The 12,175-nt window shown below is 41.1% G+C and overlaps 1 protein-coding gene across 3 annotated transcripts in view; it reads left to right on the top strand.

Annotated features, from left to right (window-relative positions):
* The first annotated feature begins 212 nt into the window (after positions 1–212).
* oprm1 (opioid receptor, mu 1) overlaps positions 213–12,175 on the top strand; it is a 131,049-nt gene continuing 119,086 nt past the window's right edge. For all 3 annotated transcript variants that reach the window (XR_013791001.1, XR_013791002.1, XM_079512646.1), the window contains exon 1: positions 213–701. Coding sequence is in view for 1 of the 3 variants with exons in the window: in XM_079512646.1 (XP_079368772.1) it covers positions 409–701 (293 nt within the window). In the remaining 2 variants the exon portion in view is untranslated. The remainder of the gene's footprint in view (positions 702–12,175) is intronic.

Genomic DNA, 12,175 nt, shown 5'->3' with positions numbered 1-12,175 from the left:
ATGACATGATGCCACTTTAAGTGGCATCATGTCAAGAAATTAGTAAAGAATGTTTAAAAATGAGCGAATTAAGCAAGGAAGGAATGAACGAATAATATGGGGGAGCGAGAGGATAAAGTACATGATGCGAATCAGAAGAAGGAACTATAAGGAAGCAAAAACGAATCTACTTCAACGTCCTCCCACCTGTCTGCCCCGTAGGCTCGCGTCGCCGCGCGCATGGCTCGTCGGTGAACTGTCACAGCCTATCACACGGTGGAGCGCCAACTGGCTGGTCGGTGAACGCAGCCCATTGCCGCTGGCTGCTTCCATCTCTCTTGTACACACGGGACGGACCTGCGGAGAGTAGGACGAGAAGAACTCAGTTTATTCATTAAACAGCTCGTTCCCTCTTGCCGAAGAATAGCCATGGAGACCACAGGAAACAGCTCGGGTATTAATATACATCACTACCGTACCGGTGGCACATTCCCGAACGTGGCCACGCTTTACAACCACACTTACTGTCAGAACTTTACCACCGACAGCAACAACAACAACAGCCTCGGTGATGGGCGATGCGACCCGGACCACGCTCATTCCGGCATGCTGGACACTGACACTACCCCCGTTGTCATTGCGATTGTCATCACCGCTCTCTACTCCATGGTGTGCGTGGTGGGGCTGGTGGGCAACGTGCTGGTCATGTATGTCATTGTCAGGTAAGAAATTAATGTGTAGCCTATACAAGCCTGTGTTATATCATCATCGTCATCATCATCATCATCATCAAATGTGTCGAGCATTCGGCCTGGCGTGGCGTGGCTGTAGGCTATTGTGTTAATGAGCTGACTGTCATCTTACAAATGACTCGTGTTAACGTTACCTGTTGCGGTGGTTCTGGTTCCATCATCATCCCTCGTGCACGTCCGTGGCCGTGCACCACATAATGTGATAATTGCACCGCCTATTCGCCTTTATATGTGACCAGCTAGTGACCACAACTCCACCGTGTCTGTCGACTTGACATTATTGGACCCCACTGAGCTGTGGCGCGTAATGCGAACATTTAGCCTCGCGCAAGTAGCTTGCGCACGATGATTGATTGATTTGCATCTTTGTTGGCGAGCAGACGATGTGCCACATAATATTGCCCTAACAAAGCTAGGGCAATATTATGTGGTCTATAGGCCTACTGCAGTGTCCCACTGCGTGTATTATCCTAAGGCTAAAGCACTATAGGCTACAAAGCAATATGCAATATTCACCTATATTCACCGAGGGACTTGCACTTACACTTTTCGCTTTCCTCTTTTCTCTCTCTCTCACACGCACGGGACCACGCACACATGCGCACTCTTTCTCTCTCTCTCACACACACACACACACACACACACACACACACACACACACACACACACACACACACACACACACACACACACACACACACACACGCACAGCTAGTACACTCCTACAGGATGTTTAGCTCCAGCAGCATACATGTCAGATAACTCAGATTATCCTGCAACATTAATGTTGGGTTAGTAGTATGCCTATTGCTTCCAAATGTTCATATGCTCAATTGCTCATGTTCGTATGCTACAGTTCTAGCTGTGACAATTGTGAGTTGACAGTCAGAAACACCTCGAATTGCTTCCAAGTTCCAACACACTGTACACAGTTGTGCAACATCATTGGACAATGCACCATACATGAATCTGATCAGGGCTACTGCTCTCTAGTGTAATATCCCTGTGACTTGCTTCATCAGTTGTATATAGGCCACTGGTTGGTTATATGTTCTCCTGTTTGTGCCTATTTTCAATACTGTTATTAATTATTGTGTGTTGTGATTGAACACTCATCTACCTAAGCATATTGATATCCATGATACAATATGCTTACGAAGATGAGTGTTTTGCCACTGCATGGGTCAAGAAAGATATAAGGTCATGAATCATGACAAGTTAAAAAAAAAAAGTTAAATGCAACTGGCACCTATGTGGCCCCACCATGCAGCATTTCCCCGTCACCTCCAGGTGCTTACAAAATGTTTAGAGAATAATTATTATAAATAATATGAATATAGTAGTGGTCATATACAGTATGAGTCAATTATAGTGGCCACTTACCACATCAGAAAATTGTTTAGAAAAAGGTGAAATATGACTGATATGATAAGAAAAAGATGTGCTTGCGCTGACAGACTGAGTGTGTATATCGCTGTTATGAGTTATGACAGAACCGTTATATTGAGTGTGATGAGGCAGATGAAACTCGGCTACTAGAAAAAGCTGAAAAGGTGAAACAATGCAGGCGTTCTTGCCTCCCTGCACTGGCTCACCATCAATTTTAGGATCCAGTTTAAGATTCTTGTATTAAATCACATACAGAGCTCTCCACAAGCCCATGGGCCTGCTGGTTGTTAAAGCTAAAGACCAAAGGTGAGGAATAACCTCCCCCTGGCCTTAAAGTTTGTGCCCTCTGTTGACAATTTTAAAAGATGAAGGCTTACAGCCTTTTTGTATCATATCCTGTTCTTATAGCCTAGTCTTTTAATGATTGGATATCTGCTATGGTATGTTTTTATGTTTAAAACCTGTAGGCTTTCATTGTCTTTGAAAGGTGCTCTATAAATAAAAAATGATTTGTCTTTTAAAGTAGCACTGCTATGCGGTGAGCAACACTATACTGTAAGCGTAAAGCAGGGCTACTCAACTTAAAGGACCACTTCACCACTTTTCAACTTCTCTTCCTATAATTGGTCCTAACTAATGTTCATGATAAAATACCACCATTTTTTCCTACTCAGTCTGTGTCTCATAGGAAGGCTTCAGAAACCCGTCCACCAGTGACATCATCGATGGTGAATCCAAGCTAATAGAAACGGCAGGCTTTCTTTTCCTGAAAAGTTGCAATGCAAAAGTTGAAGCCATCGTTATCACGATAATACAAATCTAAATATATTTTAAAACAAATCTTGTTTAAAAAGAATCTGCCTAATGATGATGTCACTGGTGGACGGGTGTCCGAACTGCCCAAAGCCCTCCTATGAGACACAGACTGAGTAGGAAAAAATGGTGGTGTTTTATCATGAACATTAGTGAGGACCAATTATATGAAGAGATGTTGAAAAGTGGTGAAGTGGTCCTTTAAAGGACAACCTTAGTTTTTTTTCAACCAATGTTCAAGTTTTAGGTAAAAGATGTGTGTTAAAGGGATATTTCACTTTCAAAAAAACTTTTGGTCATTTTAACGTCTACTCAGGCTTATGTGAACACCCCGGGCAGTTCTTAAGTTGCTTGATTCAGTAATTAGATATTTGATATTAATTTTAACTGCATCACCCCCTTCCTATACAAACCCTTAAAACTCCATAATAGATTCATCAAAAACACCTAAACTTTTTTCTGTTGACTGATAATGTCCCTCTAATACGTGAGGTTTGTCATTTACAGTTTTAATTTATTTTTAATAATTATTTTGGAAAAGAACCTCCTGCTGCCTAGCCCCTCCAGCTGCTCCTCCATCTGCAGCTCCTCCTCACAAAATAAAATATATTTAAAATAAATTAAAACAGTAAATGACAATCCACGGCCCCCCTCACCGTGTATTAGAAGGACATTATCAGTCAACAGAAAATAGGTTGGGTGTTTTCGATGAATCATCATGGTTAAAATTGAGTTTTAAGTTATAATGGGTTTGTATAGGAAGGGGGCGGGGCAGCTAAAATGAATATCAAATATCTAAATACTGACTGAAGCAACGTAAAAACTGTCTGGGATGTTCACATAAGCCTGAGTAGATGATAAAATGACCAAAAGTTTTTTTTTTTCTTTTAATTTGTTTTCATGTTCTGCTTTCTGTTCTGCGATTTTAGCTATTTTTGACAGGGGGCGGGGGCATTCGAACATGGGGCTACGCCATAAAAATACAACATTTTATGGCGATTTCTTTATTAATATTTACTATAGTCCTACTTGACCCCAAGAAATTACATCTGGCCACAAAAAACTATTAACATTGATCTTTTACTTTCTCTAACAACCTAAAACATGAACCTTGGTTGAAAAAAACTAAAGTTGTCCTTTAAGATGGCTCAGGGGCCACTCAGCTATACCAAATGTCCAAGGGCCGCAAGCCCAAATAATGTTGGTCATATATTGGATTTATTTGTCAGTGGTTTTCTAACACACTATAGGGCCCGATTAAGCAAGTGGAAAAACCCATGCGGTAATACAGATTTGGGCCTCGCTCTGCGCCTTTTCGTATTATGGAAGCCGTGGTGAGCGCTCACTCATATGGAATACCACGTTCCTGCATAATTTAGCATTGGGGGAGTGTCCATATGTTAATTATTTTCACTTTGCGCTATTTGCTATTAAGCCCCTTGACCTAAAAACACTCAGCGCATACCGATTCGACCTGGGTCTGACCACGTCTTAAAAGCAAAAAGCACTGTTTGATTTTACACTTGAGCGGCTCTGGAGTGTTGCCATGTCTGTTTGCTGTTTATTATAAGCGGCTTCTTTTTATGTAAAGTTGCTTGTAAATATTGGTAGTTGCTTTTCTTGTTTCTAAAGTGCTTATTTGGGCTTTTCTCCTAATGTTGTTTAAACCAGTGATCCTCACACAGCGACATTCCCATGTCAAGGACCCCCAGATGAATGCATTTGCCCAACTAAGCCAGTGACCCCCATGACAGATTTGTGTTTTTAAATGTTTCAATAACATTTTTCAAAAATATTCCACAATTGTCACTTTTTTCAAAGATTACTTTTGAAAACAGCAGATCTACCAGCTCACAATGCATCACATTAATTCATTAAAACTATGAACTCTGACTGCAGGGGGATATATATTTATAATGATCATTATAACAATGTGCAAGAAAATATGTAAAAAGAAGGAAGAACTTTATTCATTATTTATTTGTGGACAATCAAAATATGCTGGAAATTTTAATGTGGTGTCATTAAAATGAATCTTGATATGGCAGACTCACTATCTAGAAAATAAAAACATGGCACTTCATTTAAAATAGGTTGCAGACCCCTGTTATATGCGATTCTTTAGGGAGTATGTTTATAGACCTATTTACTTGTTTCTATGAGACATGGCAACAGCAGGAGACGAGCTTTCTGGCTCAAACGTTCAAACGTTGAGATTGTAAAGGGTCATATATCGCTCATTTCTCAACCTTTTAAAAAAATAAAAACATCTCCATAATCACTGGGTAGTTAGCTTTCATATGCTGTATCACACCCGACTCTTCTTCAATAAAATGCTACGAGCGAAGACCATAACATTGGGGCCGCAGCAATACGCATGGCGCACGTATGGCATTTCAACTCATTCCTTCGTCGTGACTCGAATGAAATAAAATAAAATAAACGTTATTTTACTGGTGTTTTTCAATAGAAACAAATAAAGAGCGTGTGTGCAACAGTCAGTGCATGCACTATAGGCTATATTTCCTCCTTGTCGGGATGGTGAGCTGAGCTCTTCACAGCCCGTTTGTCTTTCATATTATTCTTATAATATTTGATATTATAAACACTCATGGTTCTCTCATTTCTCAACCGTTTTTTTAAATGTAAAAATCCCCATATTCCTTAGGAATCTTGCTTTCATTCGCTGTATGGTACATGGTTCTATTTTTATCTAATTAAACAATATCAAACAAACTTGTATGTTCGGGGGTTAGACGATTCTGGGAACATTACGCATGGATTGCCAATTTGCCAGCCAATGCTGCGTATCTACTCGCAGTTCCATTCCGATCTGAAAGGTATAGGTAGGTGCCATTTCAAAGTCTTAGTTATTCATTTATGAATCAAATCAACTAGAATAAAGATTTTTACAGCTGTTTTTCAGGCTTAGAACAGAAACAAATTAAGTGATGATGTGCGTATATCTCCCTCCCTTAGCATATGGCTGCGCCGCTGTAATGACTTTCCAATGAAAACTGCAAGTTACTTAACAAAATAGAGACATAGGCCTACAAGCTATGCACATCATGGCTGTGACAGCTTGTGGATCTGTTCTTTTGAGGCATAAAGGTGACAGCATGCAGTGCAATATGAATAATTAACCCAAATGTGACAAAGTCATGTCATGTCTATGGTGCCAGTCTACAGAAATGTAATACCACTTTCCATGAGGACATCAGCTGGTGTCGTAAAGAGAATAGTACGGACATGTTCATTGGGTAAGCCTCAAAACTCCCTGAAACACTCCCATGACTAATTCAAGGCCGTTTTGCTCACACCACGGGGTGTTGAAAGCGCTTCTTACCTGGCCCATAATTGTAATATGACATTGCACACTCCCCCACGTCTTAAAAACTGTAAAATTATATGTAATTAGATTCCACTTGCTTAATCGGGCCCAATATGAGTCTAAAAAATTAGGAAACACACAGAAAACGGCCTACATTTCCATTTAGGAAAGGCCAAACCTCATTGAACAAAATTGTCATGACATGGAATGATTAATAATGAAATGAAGTTACAAAATTAGGCTTTTATTCACAAAATGTGAAGAGAACAAATATCAGAGGTAGACAGAGATGCCAATACTACTGAAATTAATAAGCCATATCAAATAATGACATACCTATAAATTACAGTTTTGGAAACAAACATATATTTTTCCTACTTTTTTGGTTTCCAGTGACATTCAGTCACACTTTACTAAATACTGCTTACGAATTAAAACAAATTGTTTTATAATTCAGCTAAATCAGGTTTGATTTGGGCGACATCTGTTAAAGAGGAGGCAGGAGAGAGACTTTGATTGATTGATTGATTGATTGATTGAAATATTTATTAACAGTTTGCCGTACATTTTACAGTACATTTCAAGCACAACTCAATACAAAGACACAACTCAATACAAAGACAACATACATCGGGGACGGTAAACGCCACAAATGACGAGAGAGAGAGAGAGAGAGAGAGAGAGGCAATGTAAACGTACGTTTTCTCATGCCAATAAAGCTCCTTTGAATTGAATTGAGAGAGATGGGAAGGGAGAGAGTGAGGGAGGGGGAGAGAAAGAAAGAGCGAGAGAGGGAGGGAGAGAGAAAGAAGGAGAGAGAGGGAGGGATGGGGAGAGAGACAGCGGGAGAGATTTCTTACTTAATGTGACACGTCTTAACGTGTGGCTCGTATATGGAAGTTCTGCTGTGTGCAGTCACGTGCATGCATGGTGCTTGTCACTGAGAGCGTTGCGCTGTTTTGACTTGATAATTCCCATTGTTCAGAAGGCACTTTCACACACATACCGGTAGTTTGATCCGAAACAAGCCAGGAGGATCTTCTTTGCACAAAGCACAAAACATGCTGTTTTCTGTCCGCGCCCGTAACATGTTTTGCATATGATGGTGTTGTTTACCGAACGCGAGCCGAACTGGGGCCTGTTCCACGAAACTTGGATTAACTAATCCAGGATTTAGGCCAAAACCAGGCTTTTAAAAAATCCTGGTCTTTACAGCCTGGTTTATTCCGTTCCACTAAAGCCAAGCGAGGCTCAGAATTGGCAGATTTGGCGAGCCAGGATCATAAAGCCTGGCTGAATGCAGAGCCTGGCTTTTCCTCTCTAGACTCATTTGGTGGAACACAGATTTACAGATCCTTCTTCTTCGTGGGGTAGTTGGTATCCTTAATAGTTGCATTACTGTCCCCTTCTGTATATCTCAGTATCTTTACTAATCTATTCCAGACTTACTGATACAAGGACTTAAGATTCTAAAATAAATACTGCTGCCGTAATTAAAGAGAGAAAATACTCTCAATAGTAGATTAACTACCCCAAAAATATAGTCCACTACTCTTAACTTAAAACTTCATAATGAAATCGTCATAATAAATGTAACAGAATTCTTAATATTGTAAGCATAATGATATTGTAGCATCGTGATATTTGGCCATAACTCCCTCCTCTGAGGGAGCTACCTTTGGGGAAGGGGGTTGTTGCCCAGACAGGGGCCAGACAATAGTGGGTGAAAACAATGAGGGTAACAGGTACGGTCGCCCCTTTTCCATCTCGCCCCACCTAGCTGTAAATAACAAACATAATTCATGTTGGTGATTATATAAAAGGTATTATCATATTCATTTATCATTGTTAAGTTCACTCTGTATATCCACGGGCATAATAGCATGATGATGCCATTACAAAACATGGGCTACATGGAAGAAATGTGTTTAATAAAACTAAATGAACTGCTAGAAGGTCATAAATTAACTTAATTAAGCAGTCACCGTCTCTGTGTCATGTTATAGAGAGTATAGAGATCGACTACTATACAATCAAATAATTCTGTATACAAGATAATTTCAGATTTCAGAGAGGGAGGGAAATACTAAATGAACTGTTAACTACATTAAAACATTTTGCTGGGGCGAGTTGGTAAAGGGGCGAGTCGTTTGGTATTCACAATGAGTAATGGTAATATTTAGTAACGTTTTCACCTTTACAATTTAAAAAAATAATAATTTATAATATAATATAATAATTCTTCTTTACCACTTGCACCACAGCAAACCTATTCTGGGGGAACATTCACCAAAAGTAGCTGATCTGCAAGCTCACAAACTGTCATGATGAGGTTGTGCAGCCCATATTTCGCCGCAGGTTGAAAACCCACCTCTTCAGGAAACACTACCCTTCCTCTCTGCCTGACCTACTTGTTGTTAACTAGTTGTACGAACGCTTGTTTTCTATTGTTGTATTGTTTATTGGATCTTGTTTAGTCGATACACTTAATTGTTTTAGCTCATGCTCATTTGATTTAGCTATTTTGTCTCATCTGTTTAAGGAAATAGGTAGCTGATATATTGCACTTTTACCTTAGCGCTAGGTATACTCTTGGTTGCTTGTTTTTGCAGAAAATGCACTAAAGACTTCTGGTGATTAGTAGTTTTTGTTCCCTACCTATGTTGAATACACTTATTGTAAGTCGCTTTGGATAAAAGCGTCTGCTAAATGACTGTAATGTAATGTAATGTAATATATATTTTGGTTCTTTGATTTTGTATATAGTCCTTTAATGCAGACCGATTAAAACAAGGCAACATAAACCCATAATCATTGAATAAGTGTGGATAAAATCATTGGTTTGTGATCAGATTGACTGCTTAATGAACAGTAAAGACATCAGGATTAGGTTAAACCTGGCTGTTAGCCTGGTCCAGAGCAGGCTAAATCCACAGCATTAGTTTCCATGGTAACTAGTGTGGCATTGCTTTCATGAAACTGAATCAAGCCTCAACATATCCAGGTTAACTGGCAAACTTAATCTGGCAAGATTAACCAGCTTTCATGAAACCGGTTAATCGCTGATCCAGGATATATTAAACCAGGATATCTGTTAAATCCCGGTTTAATCTCTAATCCAGGTTTCGTGGAACGGGCCCCTGTTCTGCTCAACGCGTCGTGGATGCATGCTGCAGCTGTGCTTGTGGACTCGCAAATCGACAACAATGCGGCCACTTTTTGTCAGAAGGTAGAACATACAGCTCAGTAGAGCATGATCGCATTGTGTGGTTAGAAATGCTAGAAATAACTTTTCCACACTGAAAGCACAATAAAAATATTGTTGACCATGACGGGCCGGCGGGCCGCACAGACATGTTGCGGCCTCGAGGTCGCGTGCACGCATCCGCCTGAGTGACAGCAGACTGCTGGGTGAGCGCTGGCGCTTTGGCATGGGGTGGTCAGATCAACATATGGAATGAATTCTGTACTGGCCATATGGAGGGTGTCTTGAGTGTACAGGGTTTGATGTGGTCAGATCAACATTTGGAATGTCAGAACAGGTCAGCTCCATATACAGTAAACATACATTTGGGGATCTAAGGGTGGCAGTGGGAGCAGTGTGTTGAGTGTACAGGGTTTGATGAGGGCCCAGTTAGGGCCGGGCCATACTTTTCGGGCCTAATAAGACGTGACCATATATGGGGGACATTCCCGTATATGGGCTTAATATCCCTGATGATGTCATAGTGGTGTCACAAGACATGGGCACAATATATGGGGTCTTTCCCCATGTATGGGGATGATGATGTCATAGTGATGTCACGAGACCTGGCCAGAATATATGGGGGCTTTCCCCATGTATGGGGATTTTGAGTGACGAAAAACACCCCATGTATGGGGATTTTGAGTGACGAAAAACGCACAATTCCATAGTTAACTGCGACCTTTGGTCGCAATTACATTAATTGAATCAATGTTCGGTTATTCCACCTCAGCACTCCAATTGAATCTGCCAACCATCTCCAGAGGATATAATGAACCTCTCTTCGGTTCCGTTCTCGAGTAAAGACTAGGAAAACATTTTTTAAGCCTTGATAAATGGTGAATGGTAAATGGTGAATCTTGCAGATGGGGATGCAGTGCAGGTACTCATGTATTGCATGCTCAGGCAAGCTGTATTGGCCATGCTTGACCCTGTTTGCTACAATGTACCGTGTGTCTGTGAATATAACTACAGCCAGGCATGACTGGTATATTGATTGAGGAAAATGCCGCACAGTGCACAGCTTGAAAGTATCGAACAGAATCAGAACGTGGAAAGACAAAAAACAGAACAAAAACACTACCGGCATCCCTGGTGGAAGGTTTGCCTCTTTTTCTTATGCACAATGCCAGACAGCAAGAAAGCTTTCCAGAAAAAAGCCACATGTTTGACGAAAAGTGTCCAGCATCTTGTTCCAAATGTCTCTGGCGGAAGCTTAGTCATACTATATTGATGACAGGGAGAGAGAAAGAGAGGACATGCACTAACAAGCTGAAATGTGAAATCCTAAATAAAACGATGTTTTATAAAACAATGTTTTATTTAGAGGCAGAAAGAGAACACGCGCACACACACACACACACACACACACACACACACACACACACACACACACACAGGCCCGGCGAATGCGCTGGGCATAGTGGGCAATTGCCCAGGGCGCCAACCACTGGGGGCGCCAACTACAGACGGACGGATGGTTTGTCCGTGTTTACGGTGACAGTTGACGCTGCCTCTCTCTCATGCTGTTAAGTTACAACTTACACCTATTTCCTTTTAATAACCTGGGTAAAATGTGCAGCATTGGGAGGCAAAGGGAAGGCACTTTAATATTATTGTGAAGGGGCAGAGGATGCAGGTGCTGTTGTTGCTGCGTGTCGAGACTTGGAGTAATGCCTGCCGCGTGGATTTAAGCTGTCAAAACTATTTTGTTAAAGTTAAATATGCCACAGAATTTCCTGAACTGTGCAGCTGATACACAACACAGATACAGCATTGTCATATTTAAAAGCACTTTATAGCTTCTCTCAGCTCAAAGCTTGCATCAACAGAATATGAATAAGAAGATAAAGTGGGGCGACTGTGGCTCAGGAGGTAGAGCAGGTCGTCCAATGATCCATGGGTCGGCGGTTCGAATCCCGGCTCCTCCTGTCTACATGTCGAAGTGTCCTTGGGCAAGACACTGAACCCCAAATTGCTCCCGATGTGCTGGTTGGTACCTTGCATGGCTTCCGCCGCAATCGGTGTATGAATGGGTGAATGTAATGCACAATCTATGTAAAGCGCCTTGGATAAAGGCGCTATATAAATGCACCATTTACCATTTTATAAATGAACACCTGACGTCGGTGGGAGAGGATATACTGGGCGCGTTCGGAAATAGTGCACTGAGCGCACTGTGCAATGCAAACTAATAGGCGAGTGCGCTCCTGGTGCGCATTTCCGAACGCACCCTCATATCTCCTCCTCTCCCACCGACGTCAGGTGTTTATGAGACATTACACCACCAAGTCTGTTCCTACTGTAATATATGTGTAAAGGCACAACAAGCTGAAGCTCTTTGTTCAACAACATCACCTTCTGTTCCGGTGGTCATGAATGTGTTTTCGTGTGTTCACATCTTTCAGCCATATACTTTTGTGTTTTCTTCTACTTGGCTGAAAGTGCTGTAGTGTATGCTGTTCATACTTGAAGTCTAATAATACACACTGACACACCGCACATAATGCTTGCAGGCCAGGTACAAAATAAATAAATACATAAATATTAATAATTATTAAGATCATACATATTTCGTTATGAAACGGACCTCCCGGACCTTAATGCCCCCCACCCACACCCACAACCACACACACACACACACACACACACACACACACACACACA

Source organism: Electrona antarctica, assembly GCF_951216825.1.
Source record: "Electrona antarctica genome assembly, chromosome: 10".
Taxonomy (NCBI): Eukaryota; Metazoa; Chordata; class Actinopteri; order Myctophiformes; family Myctophidae; genus Electrona; species Electrona antarctica.
The sequence above is the reverse complement of the archived record's forward strand: the minus strand, read 5'-3'. Positions and strand labels throughout refer to the sequence as shown.